Genomic DNA, 19,934 nt, shown 5'->3' on the forward strand with positions numbered 1-19,934 from the left:
TGATCCTGAGTTACATCCTGTATTATACCCCAGAGCTGCACTGACTATTCTCCTGCTGGTGCAGTCACTGTGTACATACATGACATTACTTATCCTGTACTGATCCTGAGTTACATCCTGTATTATACTCCAGAGCTGCACTCACTATTCTGCTGCTGGTGCAGTCACTGTGTACATACATGACATTACTTATCCTGTACTGATCCTGAGTTACATCCTGTATTATACTCCAGAGCTGCACTCACTATTCTGCTGCTGGTGCAGTCACTGTGTACATACATGACATTACTTATCCTGTACTGATCCTGAGTTACATCCTGTATTATACCACAGAGCTGCACTCACTATTCTGCTGCTGGTGCAGTCACTGTGTACATACATGACATTACTTATCCTGTACTGATCCTGAGTTACATCCTGTATTATACTCCAGAGCTGCACTCACTATTCTGCTGCTGGTGCAGTCACTGTGTACATACATGACATTACTTATCTTGTACTGATCCTGAGTTACATCCTGTATTATACCCCAGAGCTGCACTCACTATTCTCCTGCTGGTGCAGTCACTGTGTACATACATGACATTACTTATCCTGTACTGATCCTGAGTTACACCCTGCATTATACCCCAGAGCTGCACTCACTATTCTGCTGCTGGTGCAGTCACTGTGTACATACATGACATTACTTATCCTGTACTGATCCTGAGTTACATCCTGTATTGTACACCAGAGCTGCACTCACTATTCTACTGCTGGTGCAGTCACTGTGTACATACATGACATTACTTATCCTGTACTGATCCTGAGTTACATCCTGTATTATACTCCAGAGATGCACTCACTATTCTGCTGCTGCTGCAGTCACTGTGTACATACATGACATTACTTATTCTGTACTGATCCTGAGTTACATCCTGTATTATACTCCAGAGATGCACTCACTATTCTGCTGCTGCTGCAGTCACTGTGTACATACATGACATGACATGACATGACATTACTGATTCTGAGTTACATCCTGTATTATACACCAGAGCTGCACTCACTATTCTGCTGCTGGTGCAGTCACTGTGTACATACATGACATTACTTATCCTGTACTGATCCTGAGTTACATCCTGTATTATACCCCAGAGCTGCACTCACTATTCTGCTGCTGGTGCAGTCACTGTGTACATACATGACATTACTTATCCTGTACTGATTCTGAGTTACATCCTGTATTATACTCCAAAGCTGCACTCACTATTCTGCTGCTGTCACTGTGTACATACATGACATTACTTATCCTGTACTGATCCTGAGTTACATCCTGTATTATACTCCAGAGCTGCACTCACTATTCTGCTGCTGGTGCAGTCACTGTGTACACACATGACATTACTTATCCTGAGTTACATCCAATATTATACTTCAGAGCTGCAATCAGTAGTCTGCTGGTGGTGATAAGAAACAGTGCTTCTTATCTGGTATTCCAGAATAAGTGTACGAGGATCTGACAAGGTCTATGTATAGCAGTGGTGCAGTCTATGGATGGAAGTAGTGTAAAGTACAATGTTTTAAATCCTTACGCGGTTTTTCACCTTTTCACTCTTGCGTTGCTCGTTTATGTACATGGAGTTCTTCTCTGTCTTGTAGCTCTTCTCCTCTCCCGAGTACCGGTTGGAGTAGCCATTTCTGAAGCTGTCGTTCTGTTTCAGACTGTTCTGAGTTCTGGTTCCTACGCTCTTCATCGCAAATTCTTGATCGTTGGCAACTCCGCTGCCCACACTGCCCATAGTGCCCTGGGATGGAGAGTCAGAGGACCTGCTGGTGAAGGAGTGGAAGGACTCCTGGCTCTGGTAGGTCGCGTCGCTCAGGACAGTTCTTGACTCTAATTTTGCCATGGCCGCAGAGAGGGAGATGTGCGATGACACTCAATGGCACTGTAAAAGAAGCAAACCAAAGGTTATCCAAAGGGCTCACAACTAAAAAGCATCATCTTCAGGAATCATGTCCTGATGCAGGGTTAGATGTAGGTTTACGAGAATCTTTGGGTCCCAATGGAAGAGAAAATTTCAACACCTAAACCAAACACAACTCTTGGCATCCTTGATTCATCCAAGAGTGGTTGGAATCCAACATCCTCCAGCAATCAAGAGTCAATATTTTTGCCTCTTTACTGTCAAATGGTTGGGGCTAAACCCAATGGTTGTGTTCCAACCCAGGACCGTCCATCGGTCCATAAAGAGCCTAATGAGCATAGTATAAGCGTAGGTTCAGCACTTATGGGAATGGTACAAATATCCAATCCTATCCTAAATAATCGGACAGATTTCGGTAGACTAAAGGAGTCATCTAGACCAGTGATGGCAAACCTTTTAGACACCAAGTGCCCAAACTACAACCAAAACCCAGTTTTTTTTACAAAGTGCCAATATAACTATTTAAGCAGTAACTTATTAAGGCACCTGAGGTCACCGATACAATAGAAAGAAGAAGAAGAAGTTTCGGAATATCATTTTAGCTTCCTTTCAGGGGTCGTGGGCTGCTTGGGACTGCTAAAGCCCTTGAGTCCTGTCTGGTGAACTCTGCTCGGGTGACGGTATGGGTGCCCATACAGACGACTCTGAGTGCCACCTGAGTGCCATAGGTTCGCCACCACTGATCTAGACCATTGGAAGACCTAGGCAATTAAAAACTAAATGGGATCAACTGAAAATTTTCTAAGCACTTGGCCATTGGGCCCATGAGGTTTAACAATCCATGACTACTAGAGGAAGAAGAGATAAAGGCAATGGAATGAGCTGTGATCCTGGGTGCTGTGTCTTAATCAGGTCATTTTGGGACCCCAGAAGGAGGATGCTGTGCTCTACTGTTCACTAGGTAGAGATAAGAGACTTTTCTTAAAGGGATAGGCTGCCACCAAAACGTGTGTAGGTTGTTGTAGAATTACCAAATTACTAATCTCTAGGCGTGTGGAGATTTTGGAGAGGAGAGAAGGAAGTAGTTAAGCATCTGAGGGGTTATAGGGTCCATATCCAGGTGACTATATTGTCTGAGGCTCAAACTGACACAGAGAATGCAGTAGTAGAGGAGAACTACTAAAGCAAGTTCTATATTGACCCAATGCAGGTTGAAATGGGGAACCCTTTGTTGTTGATTTGACACGATAGACCAAATTCCTCTTTTGATGCATATTGGAAACCAGGGGACTCGTGGTTTAGTTTTTGTCCATCTACCAACACTACTAGAAAAAGATATACCAGTTGTAAATCTTTTGGGATACTTGTCTATCTTTTGGGATATCTTTTTGGATATTTGTCTTTATATGGTTAGATGAAAATTTGGAGACACAACACACGAAGCCGACCATGTAAATTCTTGGTTCCTTTGAGGTATGTTTTTAGACACCTCTTGGGGCTCATTTACAAAGGGTCCACGGACCGCGGATCCATTGGGTTTTCGCGAATATTTCCGGTTGTGCCCCGGGTTTTTGGCGCATGCGATCGTATTGTGTCGGATTGCATGTGACAGAAATTTAGGGGGGACGTGGCCGTTAGACAACCCGACGGATTCGGAAAAAACGCAGAATTTAAATAACAAATTGTGCCGCAAGATCATGCACTCACATGCACCGGGAAGAAGCAGGTGAACTCCGGCGGACCTCAGCGTAGCAGTGACACCTGCAGGATATCGGGCGCACGACCTTAGTGAATCGCGCGGGACCCGAATCCTCGTCGGACAACGCACCACTGGATCGCGTCAGGACCCGGTAAGTAAATGTGCCCCCTTATGTTCCAAGGTTCCCCATCGCTTCCATCCCGATAAACCCAAATTCGCCTCTGATAGATCTGGCATTTCTAAGGAGGATCACGTTTTACATCTCGTTAACAACTTTTGCCATGCAATGAAGTTTGAGTCCGCCCTGAGTTTCTCGCCTCGGCTGTGAACTTTTGGCTCCCCCTCCCTCTACACCTCCCCACATTGCTCTGGTCTCGGTGCTGTCAGAATCAATTTCTCAGTCGAGAGATTTCCCCAGTTAAGTGTTTTCAGCAATTGCTGCAGATGAAAGCGAGTTGAAGGAAAGGTTACGTGTAATGTTGGGCTCCAGCAGAGAGAATTCATAACTCGCCTCTATGTGGCACACTTTCTATGAACTTAAAAACGCGTCGAGTAACTTCATTACCAAAAACCCAATCTCTGCCAGAATGATTGCAGTCCTGAGAGATCAGACGGGTTAACGATTCATTCCGGAGCTCGTATAATTACAGGTTGTTTTTTTTCACATTTTTGTAAAAGAATATTTTATCCGCTTTGGGTTTCTACAAAGTGGAGATGAAAATCTCACAGAGGAAAAGAGGAAAGAACAAAAAAAATTCCAAAAATTCATCAAACATTTATGAACGCAAGAGAAAACTTTGTATATGTTTGTGATGGTCCACATCCAAGGGTGATCCTAAACTTTCTGCTGCCTCCAAAGAGTTATAGATGGGAGCCACCTCCGCCCCATCCAGTAGTGATGTCAAATTTTGTAGCAGGTTAAGAGACACTATTTTTTATTGTCAGATCCTGCTTCGTAGTAGGTGAGTGCACCCTTCATGCCCCCCTCCATCATGCTGCAGTTGCTGCTGCCTGAGGAGAGAGGCTCAACTTGCCTTATGGCTGGTGCATCCCTGTCTACATCTGATGAGGGCGGGATGACCCCTATAATAAGTCTTTAGGTCGGTCAGACATCAATAGCCAAGCTTACATTTCATGGTCCGGCACATTCCACCTAGGAGTAACTCCTGCCGGGCACTTGGAGAAGCTACTATAGAATATAAATCCATATTTCACAGTCCTGCTGCTAACAAGATACACAAAGTTATGATTACACACATCTCCAGGGACAATACCAAATACTATTTGACAGCACAGAGCACAACAGTGTGAGGACATACCGCAAGTGCACTTGGAGAAGCTACTATGGAATATTTATTTCACAGGATGTGATATTTTCTATATTTCACAGTCCTGCTGCTAACAAGATACAGTTATGATTACACACATCTCCAGGGACAATACCTGATACTGTCTAAGGACAGCACAGAGCACAACAGTGTGAGGACATACCGCAAGTGCACTTGGAGAAGCTACAATAGTGGAATTTAAATCCACAACCCACAGTCCTGCTGCTACTAACAACATAAACAAAGGTATGATTAGATATTTCTCCAGGATCAATACCTAATTCTGTCTGAAGAGAGCACAGAGCACAGCAGTGTGAGGAGAACCCCCCAAATGCACTGAGAGAAGCGACTATCATGTCAGTCCTGCTGCTAACAACAATAAAACACAAAGGCAGTATTACACTTCTCTCCAGGGATAATACCTAACACTGTATGAAGAGAGCACAGAGCACAGCAGAGTGAGGGCACATCCCCAGTGCACCTGAAGAAGCTACAGTCCTGGAATATAAATCCATATTTCACAGTCCTGCTGCTAATAACAATATAAACATAGGTCTGATTACACAGATCTCCAGGGATAATACCTGGTAGTGTCTGAAGAGAGCACAGAGCACAGCAGTGTGAGGACACACCCAGTGTATGATTACACAGATCTCCAGGGATAATACCTGGTAGTGTCTGAAGAGAGCACAGAGCACAGCAGTGTGAGGACACGCCCAGTGTATGATTACACCGATCTCCAGGGATAATACCTGGTAGTGTCTGAAGAGAGCACAGAGCACAGCAGTGTGAGGACACACCCAGTGTATGATTACACAGATCTCCAGGGATAATACCTGGTAGTGTCTGAAGAGAGCACAGAGCACAGCAGTGTGAGGACACACCCAGTGTATGATTACACAGATCTCCAGGGATAATACCTGGTAGTGTCTGAAGAGAGCACAGAGCACAGCAGTGTGAGGACACGCCCAGTGTATGATTACACCGATCTCCAGGGATAATACCTGGTAGTGTCTGAAGAGAGCAAAGAGCACAGCAGTGTGAGGACACACCCAGTGTATGATTACACAGATCTCCAGGGATAATACCTGGTAGTGTCTGAAGAGAGCACAGAGCACAGCAGTGTGAGGACACACCCAGTGTATGATTACACAGATCTCCAGGGATAATACCTGGTAGTGTCTGAAGAGAGCACAGAGCACAGCAGTGTGAGGACACACCCAGTGTATGATTACACAGATCTCCAGGGATAATACCTGGTAGTGTCTGAAGAGAGCACAGAGCACAGCAGTGTGAGGACACACCCAGTGTATGATTACACAGATCTCCAGGGATAATACCTGGTAGTGTCTGAAGAGAGCACAGAGCACAGCAGTGTGAGGACACACCCAGTGTATGATTACACAGATCTCCAGGGATAATACCTGGTAGTGTCTGAAGAGAGCACAGAGCACAGCAGTGTGAGGACACACCCAGTGTATGATTACACAGATCTCCAGGGATAATACCTGGTAGTGTCTGAAGAGAGCACAGAGCACAGCAGTGTGAGGACACGCCCAGTGTATGATTACAGCGATCTCCAGGGATAATACCTGCTAGTGTCTGAAGAGAGCACAGAGCACAGCAGTGTGAGGACACACCCAGTGTATGATTACACAGATCTCCAGGGATAATACCTGGTAGTGTCTGAAGAGAGCACAGAGCACAGCAGTGTGAGGACACACCCAGTGTATGATTACACAGATCTCCAGGGATAATACCTGGTAGTGTCTGAAGAGAGCACAGAGCACAGCAGTGTGAGGACACACCCAGTGTATGATTACACAGATCTCCAGGGATAATACCTAGTAGTGTCTGAAGAGAGTACAGAGCACAGCAGTGTGAGGACACACCCAGTGTATGATTACACAGATCTCCAGGGATAATACCTAGTAGTGTCTGAAGAGAGTACAGAGCACAGCAGTGTGAGGACACGCCCAGTGTATGATTACACCGATCTCCAGGGATAATACCTGGTAGTGTCTGAAGAGAGCACAGAGCACAGCAGTGTGAGGACACACCCAGTGTATGATTTCACAGATCTCCAGGGATAATACCTGGTAGTGTCTGAAGAGAGCACAGAGCACAGCAGTGTGAGGACACACCCAGTGTATGATTACACAGATCTCCAGGGATAATACCTGGTAGTGTCTGAAGAGAGCACAGAGCACAGCAGTGTGAGGACACACCCAGTGTATGATTACACAGATCTCCAGGGATAATACCTGGTAGTGTCTGAAGAGAGCACAGAGCACAGCAGTGTGAGGACACACCCAGTGTATGATTACACAGATCTCCAGGGATAATACCTGGTAGTGTCTGAAGAGAGCACAGAGCACAGCAGTGTGAGGACACGCCCAGTGTATGATTACACAGATCTCCAGGGATAATACCTGGTAGTGTCTGAAGAGAGCACAGAGCACAGCAGTGTGAGGACACACCCAGTGTATGATTACACAGATCTCCAGGGATAATACCTGGTAGTGTCTGAAGAGAGCACAGAGCACAGCAGTGTGAGGACACGCCCAGTGTATGATTACACAGATCTCCAGGGATAATACCTGGTAGTGTCTGAAGAGAGCACAGAGCACAGCAGTGTGAGGACACACCCAGTGTATGATTACACAGATCTCCAGGGATAATACCTGGTAGTGTCTGAAGAGAGCACAGAGCACAGCAGTGTGAGGACACGCCCAGTGTATGATTACACAGATCTCCAGGGATAATACCTGGTAGTGTCTGAAGAGAGCACAGAGCACAGCAGTGTGAGGACACACCCAGTGTATGATTACACAGATCTCCAGGGATAATACCTGGTAGTGTCTGAAGAGAGCACAGAGCACAGCAGTGTGAGGACACGCCCAGTGTATGATTACACAGATCTCCAGGGATAATACCTGGTAGTGTCTGAAGAGAGCACAGAGCACAGCAGTGTGAGGACACGCCCAGTGTATGATTACACAGATCTCCAGGGATAATACCTGGTAGTGTCTGAAGAGAGCACAGAGCACAGCAGTGTGAGGACACACCCAGTGTATGATTACACAGATCTCCAGGGATAATACCTGGTAGTGTCTGAAGAGAGTACAGAGCACAGCAGTGTGAGGACACGCCCAGTGTATGATTACACAGATCTCCATGGGCAGGTTGGATTATTTCTGGGGCCTCACGCTGAGGTGGGGGTGGGCACGGTGCGCTGTAGGCATTCTGTATATAGCAGGGGTCACCTCCGTGTTGGTGGACAGTCACCTGAGCTTTCAACTCTGATCTTTTATCGGCTTTAATTTGTGTCTTTGGCCCCTCTCAGCAGTGAAGAGGCAGATCCCATTATTTGCAGGAACGCTTTCATCTCTATTTGTCTGTGATGAGGAATGGCCCCTGGTTAATGATTAACCCCTGAACTACTCAGCGCAGAGCGAGCACAACCAGTTCTATACATGTTTATCGTAATGAAAGGGAAGATGAAACCTTATTACATTTCATGGAGTGTAGGAGGAAAAACGAGCTGTGCACATACACATTATACATATACATATTATACATACACACACACACACATTATACATATACATATTATACATACACACACACACATGATACATATACATACACACACACACACACACACACACATGATACATATACATACACACACACATGATACATATTATACATATACATATTATACATACACACTCACATGATACATATACATATTATACATACACACACACACACATTATACATATACATATTATACATACACACACACACATTATACATATACATATTATACATACACACACACACATGATACATATACATACACACACACACACACACATGATACATATACATACACACACACATGATACATATTATACATATACATATTATACATACACACTCACATGATACATATACATATTATACATACACACACACACACATTATACATATACATATTATACATACATACATACATACATACACACATGATACATATACATATTATACATACACACATTATATATATATACATATTATACATACATACATTATATATATACACATATACATACATACATGATACATATTATACATACACACACATGATACATATATACATACACACATTATATATATATACATATTATACATACACACATTATATATATACATATTATACATACACACATTATAAATATACATATTATACATACACACATTATAAATATACATATGTATAATATTATATTATACATACATACATGATACATATTATACATACACACATATGATACATATATACATACACACACATTATACATATACATATTATACATACACACACATTATACATATTGTACATACATACACACATACACACATGATAAATATACATATTATACATACATACACACACATATTATACATACATATACACATTATACATATACATATTATACATACATACACACATGATACATATACATATTATACATACACACATACATATTGTACATACATACACACATTATACATATACATAGTATACATACACACATGATAAATATACATATTATTCATACATACACATATACATATTATACATACATATACACATTATACATATACATATTATACATACATACACACATGATACATATACATATTATACATACATACATACACACATTATACACATACACACATTATACTGTACATATTACACATACACATATACATATACATACATGCAGTGCTAATAACACACATATTATACATACAGACGTCATACACTTAGTATACACGGCATATACATACAGTACATAGATACCATATACCTGTTATATAAACATACATAGCACATACATACAGATGTTATACACATTATTATACACACACATATAAAAGACATTGATCAGAAGTGTCTGACAGCAGAATTGTTCTAGTTGCCCATGGAAACCAATAATAGCTCAGCTTTCATTCTATAAACAGCTGTGGAAACTTCAAAGCTGAGCTCTGATTGGTTGCCATGGACAACTAGAACAGGTGTGCTCTTAGACACTTCTGATAAATCTCCCCCATCATATCAATAATGTGACATCCACTCAGATATATACGTCTTACAGATAAACACACACATACAGAAGCCACACACAGCACATAACAATCATATCAACGATAATACGTACAACACACATGTTCACATATACAACACATACAGAGGTCGTACACAGTACACACTCTTATTATACACATAAACCATATATATATATATATATATACACACACTGGTATATGTCACACACATATCTGATGCAGCACAGAGGTCATACACAGTATACATATATACACGTATCATACCGCGCTGTGCCTGGATGATGTGTACACGTGTGTCTGAGCCCCGACCTGCTGTGTACATCCTCCTCCTGTACTGCACTCACATATGACACGACCTTCGCCCCCTGGGACTGATATTCTCCAGTGTTTGCTCTGCGGCAGGGGACAACCTCCACTGCCTGACCCTCTACATCACTGACAGAATCCATAGTCTCTGATACATGTAGTATCCTCATCATTGTACCTCTATCATATGTACACCGCCAACATCACATAAGCATATAATAATAGTAACAAACAGTCCGCTAATAATAGTCCTATACAACTGCCACATAAACATTACATGGTGCTATACAGTGCGCAGATAATAGCTACATACAGCCCCCTAATAATAGTGCTATACAGTGCCCAAATAATAGCCACATACAGTCCCCTAATAATAGTGCTATACAGTGCCCAGATAATAGCCACATACAGTCCCCTAATAATAGTGCTATACATTGCCCAAATAATAGCCACATACAGCCCACTAATAATAGTGCTATACAGTGCCCAAATAATAGCTACATACAGCCCCCTAATAATAGTGCTATACAGTGCCCAAATAATAGCTACATACAGCCCCCTAATAATAGTGCTATACAGTGCCCAAATAATAGCCACATACAGCCCACTAATAATAGTGCTATACAGTGCGCAGATAATAGCCACATACAGCCCACTAATAATAGTGCTATACAGTGCCCAAATAATAGCCACATACAGCCCCCTAATAATAGTGCTATACAGTGCCCAAATAATAGCTACATACAGCCCACTAATAATAGTGCTATACACTGCCCAAATAATAGCTACATACAGTCCCCTAATAATAATGCTATACAGTGCGCAGATAATAGCTACATACAGTACCCTAATAATAGTGCTATACAGTGCGCAGATAATAGCTACATACAGTACCCTAATAATAGTGCTATACAGTGCGCAGATAATAGCTACATACAGTACCCTAATAATAGTGCTATACAGTGCGCAGATAATAGCTACATACAGTACCCTAATAATAGTGCTATACAGTGCCCAAATAATAGCTACATACAGTCCCCTAATAATAGTGCTATACAGTGTCCACATAATAGCTACATACAGTCCCCTAATAATAGTGCTATACAGTGCCCAGATAATAGCTACATACAGCCCCCTAATAATAGTGCTATACACTGCCCAAATAATAGCTACATACAGCCCCCTAATAATAGGGCTATACACTGCCCAAATAATAGCTACATACAGTCCCCTAATAATAGTGCCATACAGTGCCCAAATAATAGCTACATACAGTCCCCTAATAATAGTGCTATACAGTGTCCACATAATAGCTACATACAGTCCCCTAATAATAGTGCTATATAGTGCCCAAATAATAGCTACATACAGTCCCCTAATAGTGCTGCACAATGCCCAAATAATAGCTGCCTACAGTCCCCTAATAATAGTGCTATACATTGCCCAAATAATAGCTAAATACAGCCCCCTAATAATAGTGCTATACAGTGTCCAACTAATAGCTACATACAGCCCCCTAATAATAGTGCTATACAGTGCCCAAATAATAGCTACATACAGCCCCCTAATAATAGTGCAATACAGTGTCCAACTAATAGCTACATACAGTCCCCTAATAATAGTGCTATATAGTGCCCAAATAATAGCTACATACAGTCCCCTAATAATAGTGCTATACAGTGCCCAAATAATAGCTACATACAGCCCCCTAATAATAATGCTATACAGTGCCCAAATAATAGCTACATACAGCCCCCTAATAATAGTGCTATACAGTGCCCAAATAATAGCTACATACAGCCCCCTAATAATGGTGCTATACAGTGCCCAAATAATAGCTACATACAGCCCCCTAATAATAGTGCTATACAGTGCCCAAATAATAGCTACATACAGCCCCCTAATAATAGTGCTATACAGTGCCCAAATAATAGCTACATACAGTCCCCTAATAATAGTGCTATACATTGCCCAAATAATAGCTACATACAGTACCCTTATAATAGTGCTATACAGTGTCCAACTAATAGCCACATACAGTCCCCTAATAATAGTGCTATACAGTGTCCAAATAATAGCTACATACAGTCCCCTAATAATAGTGCTATACAGTGCCCAAATAATAGCTACATACAGCCCCCTAATAATAATGCTATACAGTGCCCAAATAATAGCTACATACAGCCCCCTAATAATAGTGCTATACAGTGCCCAAATAATAGCTACATACAGCCCCCTAATAATGGTGCTATACAGTGCCCAAATAATAGCTACATACAGTCCCCTAATAATAGTGCTATACAGTGCCCAAATAATAGCTACATACAGCCCCCTAATAATAGTGCAATACAGTGTCCAACTAATAGCTACATACAGTCCCCTAATAATAGTGCTATACAGTGCCCAAATAATAGCTACATACAGTCCCCTAATAATAGTGCTATACAGTGCCCAAATAATAGCTACATACAGCCCCCTAATAATAATGCTATACAGTGCCCAAATAATAGCTACATACAGCCCCCTAATAATAGTGCTATACAGTGCCCAAATAATAGCTACATACAGTCCCCTAATAATAGTGCCATACAGTGCCCAAATAATAGCTACATACAGTCCCCTAATAATAGTGCTATACAGTGTCCACATAATAGCTACATACAGTCCCCTAATAATAGTGCTATATAGTGCCCAAATAATAGCTACATACAGTCCCCTAATAGTGCTGCACAATGCCCAAATAATAGCTGCCTACAGTCCCCTAATAATAGTGCTATACAGTGCCCAAATAATAGCTACATACAGTCCCCTAATAATAGTGCTATACAATCCACAAATAATAGCTACATACAGTCCCAAAATAATAGCTATACAGTGCCCAAACAATAGTGCTATACACTGCCCAAATAATAGCTACATACAGTTCCCTAATAATAGCTACATACAGTTCCCTAATAATAGCTACATGCAGTCCCATAATAGTGCTGTACAATGCCCAAATAATAGCTACATACAGTCCCTAATAGTGCTATACAGTGCCCAAATAATAGTGCTATACAGTGTCCAAATAATAGCTACATACAGTCCCTAATAGTGCTATACAGTGTCCAAATAATAGTGCTATACAGTGTCCAAATAATAGTGCTATACAGTGCCTAAATAATATCCACATACAGTCCCAAAATAATAATGCTATCCAGTGCCCAAATAATAGCTATATAAAGTGCCTAAATCATATCCACATACAGTCCCCAAATAATAGTGCTACACAGTACCTAAATTATAGTGCTATACAGTCCCCAAATCAAAAAGCAATAAAGTGCCCATGTAAAAGATACCACCCCCTTATATTACTGCTATACAGTGCTTACATGATGATGAAAGTAAAATTCATTAGTTTCCAATTTCAAAATCAAAATCATACCATCAATGCTCAAACTGCAGCACATAGCCGAAATAATAGTATCCCAAGTTATCAAAATATAATAATTATGCTGTAGACTGACTATACATTTCCCAATTACAGTGTCCATATAGTAATATCATAGCGTAGTCTAATAATACTGCCACACAAAACAGAAATAATGCTCCGCTATGGTGTGTATATAATTATGCTATAGAGCAACTACATATTACACCTGTACAGTCTCCGATATACTAAGCATACTGCCACCAAGCACTAATAATGTTACCACAGGCTGTCCGAAAGATACCGTAATATGTATACACATATAATAGTACTATATAGTGTCCTGCTAAAAGTGCTGCTAAAAGGAGTATATACACAATACATAAGGTTATAATTCTACCGTACATTGTCCACAGAATATACTCCAGAATGACCACATACACTGCACAAATAATAGTCCTATACAGGGGCAAATAATACTGCCCTATGGTGTATAACTAAGTATTATCAATTATGTCATAAGACAGGAATACCTAACACGGTACTGATCAATGGAGGTCCAAAACTCAGGGACCCCACCTTAACTCTGCCACAAGGGGGAGCCACCTGAAGATTAATTTTTTTTGGTGGGGGGGATTCTGTCACTTTGTTTGCTGTTATAATTTTTTGAAATATTTCTTATTGATCTGACTATACCTAGAACTTACCACAGCTGATGGTTTGCTACAATCCAGTCTAGATCACCTGTACTGATACATTGTAACAAATAGTGAGCGCAGGACAGGTCTATGTGCCCCCCCCCCTCTCCTACCTGTCAGTGAATGGCAGCTGGAGTGGACCGCTGCAGGCTCTGCTCTGTAGAGTGTGATCACTGGACCTTCCAGTCACTGACACAAGGCCTCAACATTGCACCTGGATTTATGGCTCATTACATGGACTCACTTCAATCCCCACAAGAGACTAACTCCAGACCCCTGCCATCCTAGCCCCCCACCCCCTGCCCATCACCCTTCTCTGTGTAACATAACCTCTAGTTTTATTGCCCCAGCTTATCTTAATTGAGTCTCACCATATGTACTAATTATCTTGTTGTAACATCCCTCAAATGTTGTGTTTTTCTCTCAGTGCTTCATTTGTATCCATGTCTGAAGAAGGGGCCTGTGTGCCCTGAAAGCTTGCACCAAATATAATTTTTCTGGTTAGCCAATAAAGGTATCATTCCTTAAGCACCTTTGTAGTTTTTACACAAAAGTATTTACATCAGATTTTTGATCACTGGACCTGCACATATTCCTATGACTGCTCATACACATACCAGGGATTCCTGGTGCCTCTGCGGGGTCACGTGTCTGGCACAGCTCAGAGGAATGGAGTAAGATAAAGGGGGCTCACAGGGAAGGGGTGAAGAACCTGCGCTCAGTCATACATTATATATAAAGAGTCTATCATTCCCACAGAGCTGTGCCTGCAGTTCTACCACATGGCCACTACACTATGGGTGGCGCTGTCTGCTGTTGGCTCCGTCCACTGCACTCAGCTAATAGGTGGGGTGCTGGCTGCCACTACCCCACCAATCAACTATTAATCACCAAAACCCCTTTAAGTTATGAGGGCTGGACTCCTTTAAGGTGTCCTGTAATTCTATGTAGATGGGAGAGTAATGGCAACTCACACTGAGCCATAGACAGCGGAGACCCCACTCACACATATTAGAGTGGTGGCACACGTGGTGTTTTGAACCCGTTTTTAGTCCGATTTTAGTCATGCGTATTCAGTTCGTTAAAAAAAACGCATTCTATATTGAAAACGCAGCCATTTTGTCAGTTTTTAATTGGGATAATTGGTAAAACCTGTCAAAAACGGATGTGTTTTCAAAAAACGCATGCTTTTTTTTTACGGACTGCTTAAAAATGGACCAAAAAAACGGTTTCAAAACACCATGTGTCTCATCACCCTTAGGGTGAAGACACACGTGGCGTTTTTAGGCCGTTTTTGGTTAGTGCGTTTTCAAATCGTAAAAAACGCATGTGTTTTTGACAGGTTTGACCAATTATCTTAATTCAAACTGATCAAAAACGCATGCGTTTTTTAACGATCTGAAACGCATTAACTAAAAACGGCCTAAAAACGCCACGTGTGTCTTCACCCTTAGGGTGAAGACACACGTGGCGTTTTTAGGCCGTTTTTGGGCCGTTTTTAGTTAGTGCGTTTTCAGATCGTTAAAAACGCATGCGTTTTTGATCAGTTTGAATTAAGATAATTGGTCAAACCTGTTAAAAACGCATGCGTTTTTTAACGCATGCGTTTTTAACGATCTGAAAACGCACTAAAAACGACCCAAAAACGGTCTAAAAACGCCATGTGTGTCTTCACCCTTAGGGAGAGGCTCACTGTTCATTTGCATACTGCAAACACATGCCCCACCCCTTTGCATAAAACACACCCCTTGATTTGAAACACACCCAGTCCTAAATCCCATCGCTCAGACACCAGACCCCCAAGGGTAACAGCAATGAATATACCCACCATAGTTACAATTTGCTACAAAAATAGCGAAAAATAACAACCCCCCCCTCCTCCTGTCCCATAAATCATAAGCAATGATAACCTGCACCTGCTGCCCGGATGGAGGAGATACAAGGAGGACACATTCCTTGCGCAGGATTTGGGGTGGGGGGGCGCTGAGGGGTGACTCACAGTAGACAGGACTCCTATGTCATTAATCTGAATGTTAACCCCTTTACAACCAGAACACAGCTGCATCTGCAAATCTCAACACAATTGTCAGAAACAAATAACAGCCACAACACGAATGTGAACACAGCCTTATCCTTAAAGGGATTGTTTGACTTTAAAAAACTTTTGATCCCTCATTCAATTTATGGGGGGCTACTTATCCAAGGAAAGGGGTGACCTCACTTGTTTTGGTGGTTGGACATGTGGTCAATGGTCATGACAACGAAAAGTGACACTTAGGCCCTAAACACCAGAAACCTGAAAAATCTGCTGGGACTGGGGGGTTTCTATAAATATTATGGGGCACATTTACTTACCCCGTCCAGTCGCGATCCCGTGGTGCGTTGTCTGAAGAGAATTCGGAGCTGCCGCGATTCACTAAGATCGTGCGTCCGAGTTCCTGCATGTGTCGCTTCCCCTGTCAGGTCCGTCGGAGTTCACCTTCTTCTTCCTGGTGCATGTAAGTGCTTGATCTTGCGACACATTTCCTTTTTTAAATTGTCTGAATCTGTTGGGTTGTCCGTCGGCCACCCCCTGATTTCTGTCGCATGCAAGCCGGCGCGGATGCGTCACAATCCGATCGCGTGCGCCAAAAACCCGGGGCAATTCAGGGCAAAAGAGTAATATTTGGGAAACCCGACGAATGTGTGGCGTTCCCCTCTGGGGCTCATTTACTAAGGGTCCGTCAGGCGCATTTTTCGCCAGGTTTCCCGGTGATTTCTGTTTTGTGCCAAATTGCCCCAGGATTTTGGCGCACTCAATCGGATTTTGGTGCATCGGCGCCGGCTTGCAGGCGACAGAGATCAGGGGGCTGGTCGTCGGCAAACCCGATGGATTCGGACAAACCGCAGAATTTAAAAAAGGAAATGTGTTGCAAGATCAAGCACTCACATGCACCAGGAAGAAGAAGGTGAACTCCGGCGGATCTCAGCGCAGAAGCGACACATTGCAGGATATCGAGCGCACGATCTTAGTGAATCGTGCCGGACCCGAATCCTCGTCGGACAACGCACTGGGATTGAGATGGGACCGGGTAAGTAAATCTCACTCTATTCTTAAGGCTCTTGTGACTTTAAGCCGGCACTGGAATCATGAGACCTCCAGAGAGGGGAATATATGTCTGTTTTCCTTTCCTTCTCCAGTTGCTCATTGACAGTTTCTTTGTGATGATGGAAAACCTCTTTATGTTCCATATGGAAGACGTTGTCAGTAGGGGAGGGGCTGTGCACCAGAACATGAGAACCTCTTTCCTCCACCAGAACTGTCCAATTAGATTTAGGTTTCTAAGGCTGAATTGGTTACATCCAAATATCAGAAAAACATAATATTAAAAAGTTATGTTCCAGTAATTCGGTTTTACTCTCTCGCTGCTGTACTGCCAAAACTTGCCCACGCCTCCGTCAGTAAAAATAAGTCTGGCAAAACTTGTACTTTATGCAAAATCTGTTTTTCTGTTTCTGGGGTTCTGTGGGTGGGTTATGTCATGCTTCATACTTGCCATCTCCAGGATGTTCCCTGAAAACTGGGAGAGCTCCCACAGTCCTGGGAAACCCTGGTAACCCCCAACATTCTTTGGAGAGTTTTGAAACTATTTTTGACAATGCATTTTTGACAAGGCTAAGGAAGACTTATGTGTCTCCATGACAACAGAACAACAAATGTATCATGTGACATGTTAAAAATCGAACAGGCCAATCCTTCTTTCCCTAGCATTTTCCATCATGAATCTATGGACAGCTAACATGGACGGAATCAGACTACACAGATTTATTTGTAGTCTGTAACTATGGAGACGCCTATTTTGTAGAATAACCTAACAGCTGCATACAAAAAAAAATTTTTTTTGTGATCAACACTAAAATTTTTAAAAAATTTTGCTTTATTTTTTTTATTATATTTATTGTAGCAGAGTAATACTTTGAGTATCACTTTAACAACCCACCATGCTTTATGAGTGCTTGATATCACAAGGAAAATCCCTTTAAGTTATATCTCCAGTGTCTATAAACCTATAGAAGAGAATTTCTACACTTGATTATGGAGATATTTACAGAGTTGTGTTACAGAAGTGACATTTGTTGGGCACAGGCCCCATCTCATCAGTTGCTATGAGGGTGGTTTATGAAGATAACATGGCACCCGCCCAGGAACTGAAGGCCCCACATTTCCCACACAATTTTTTACTCCTATCACATGTTTTTGGTCTTGTTCCCATTATGTAATCTTAGTATATCACAATACTGTATTATATTACTGTATTATAAATCTATGATGAGTGATTTGACCACTAGGGGCAGTATTTCCCTACAATCTGGTTTCTGTATGAAATATGACAGGGTCACCTCAAAGGTGAAAAAAGATAAAAAAAAAAAGTTGTGTATGTCAAATTTTATTTGTAATTGTATTGATTAAATAATTTAATATCGTATTGAAAATAATCCATATGATTGTTAATACTACATTTAAAGGGGGTCTCCCACAAAGTAAAGTTAGGCCGTATCCACTGGAAAGGGCCTAACTTGCTGATCATTGGGGGTCTCAGTGCTGATCACGAAAACATGGATCTCTGGCGTCCTCACCTGTCTTATTAAATGAGACCGCCAAGAGATACTGCTACGTCGTGCAGCCACACCTATATATATATCCTGTGAACGAGGACTATTAATAGTGCCCGTCCATACACTCTTTACTTTTTAGACACAATATTATAATTTGATAGACACTGTACATTTTAATTAAAGGGGGTGCTGTATATGTTAGAATTAATTCAGGGGGGGCAATGTCTAAGCTGGCTTAGAGAGATAGTGCTGCACACACTATAATCCATATATAAATGTATGGCTCTAATATTTTTAATTTAGCGGGGTGGGTGTTTATGCTAAAATCAGGGTGCATTGTATATATTAATGACCAGGAGGGTTTGGGGGAGGCATTTTTGAGATGAGGTTTGATGCCCTGTACAACAGTTTACCTAGAAACTGCCCTATGTGTTATGATAATCTTCTCAATGTCTCTGAGTAAAAGGAGATCATCATAATATAGGCCTCCTCTGATCGGGCACCTCCTCTCTGACAGTGGAGAGGATTACAATGGTCAGATACTGGGACAGATATGTCAGCAACTGTTGGGGCTAAAAAGTGCACTTGAATCTGTGAAGCAGCTCTCCACATGTGCGGGGTGGTAAAAGGTCCTCCTTAGGTCAAAATTCTAAATTCTTTAGAAATTTGATGAAGTGACTGATTAAACCTTAAAGGGGTTTTCCCAAGAACTAAAGTTAGGCCCTATACACGGGATAGGGCCTAACTTGCTGATCACCCACAGATCACGAAAACAAGGAGTCCGATGGGGTCCCACTTACCTCCGTCGGACCCCTCGTCAGACTAAAGGAGCAGACGGCCGCGCAT

At 41.9% G+C, this 19,934-nt stretch overlaps 1 protein-coding gene across 7 annotated transcripts in view; it reads right to left on the reverse strand.

Annotated features, from left to right (window-relative positions):
• The window catches only part of LZTS3 (leucine zipper tumor suppressor family member 3), a 99,489-nt gene that overhangs the window by 11,982 nt on the left and 67,573 nt on the right, over positions 1 to 19,934 (reverse strand). For 4 of the 7 annotated variants that reach the window (XR_011849933.1, XR_011849934.1, XM_072126337.1 and 1 more), the window contains exon 2: positions 1,575 to 1,928. Coding sequence is in view for 5 of the 7 variants with exons in the window: in XM_072126337.1 (XP_071982438.1) it covers positions 1,575 to 1,889 (315 nt within the window). In the remaining 2 variants the exon portion in view is untranslated. Of the gene's footprint in view, positions 1 to 1,574; positions 1,929 to 10,343; positions 10,479 to 14,605; positions 14,630 to 19,934 lie in introns of those variants that run through there. The other 3 variants (XM_072126340.1, XM_072126339.1, XM_072126341.1) reach the window with 3 other exon arrangements.

This window comes from Engystomops pustulosus, chromosome 1 (genome assembly GCF_040894005.1).
Source record: "Engystomops pustulosus chromosome 1, aEngPut4.maternal, whole genome shotgun sequence".
NCBI lineage: Eukaryota > Metazoa > Chordata > Amphibia > Anura > Leptodactylidae > Engystomops > Engystomops pustulosus.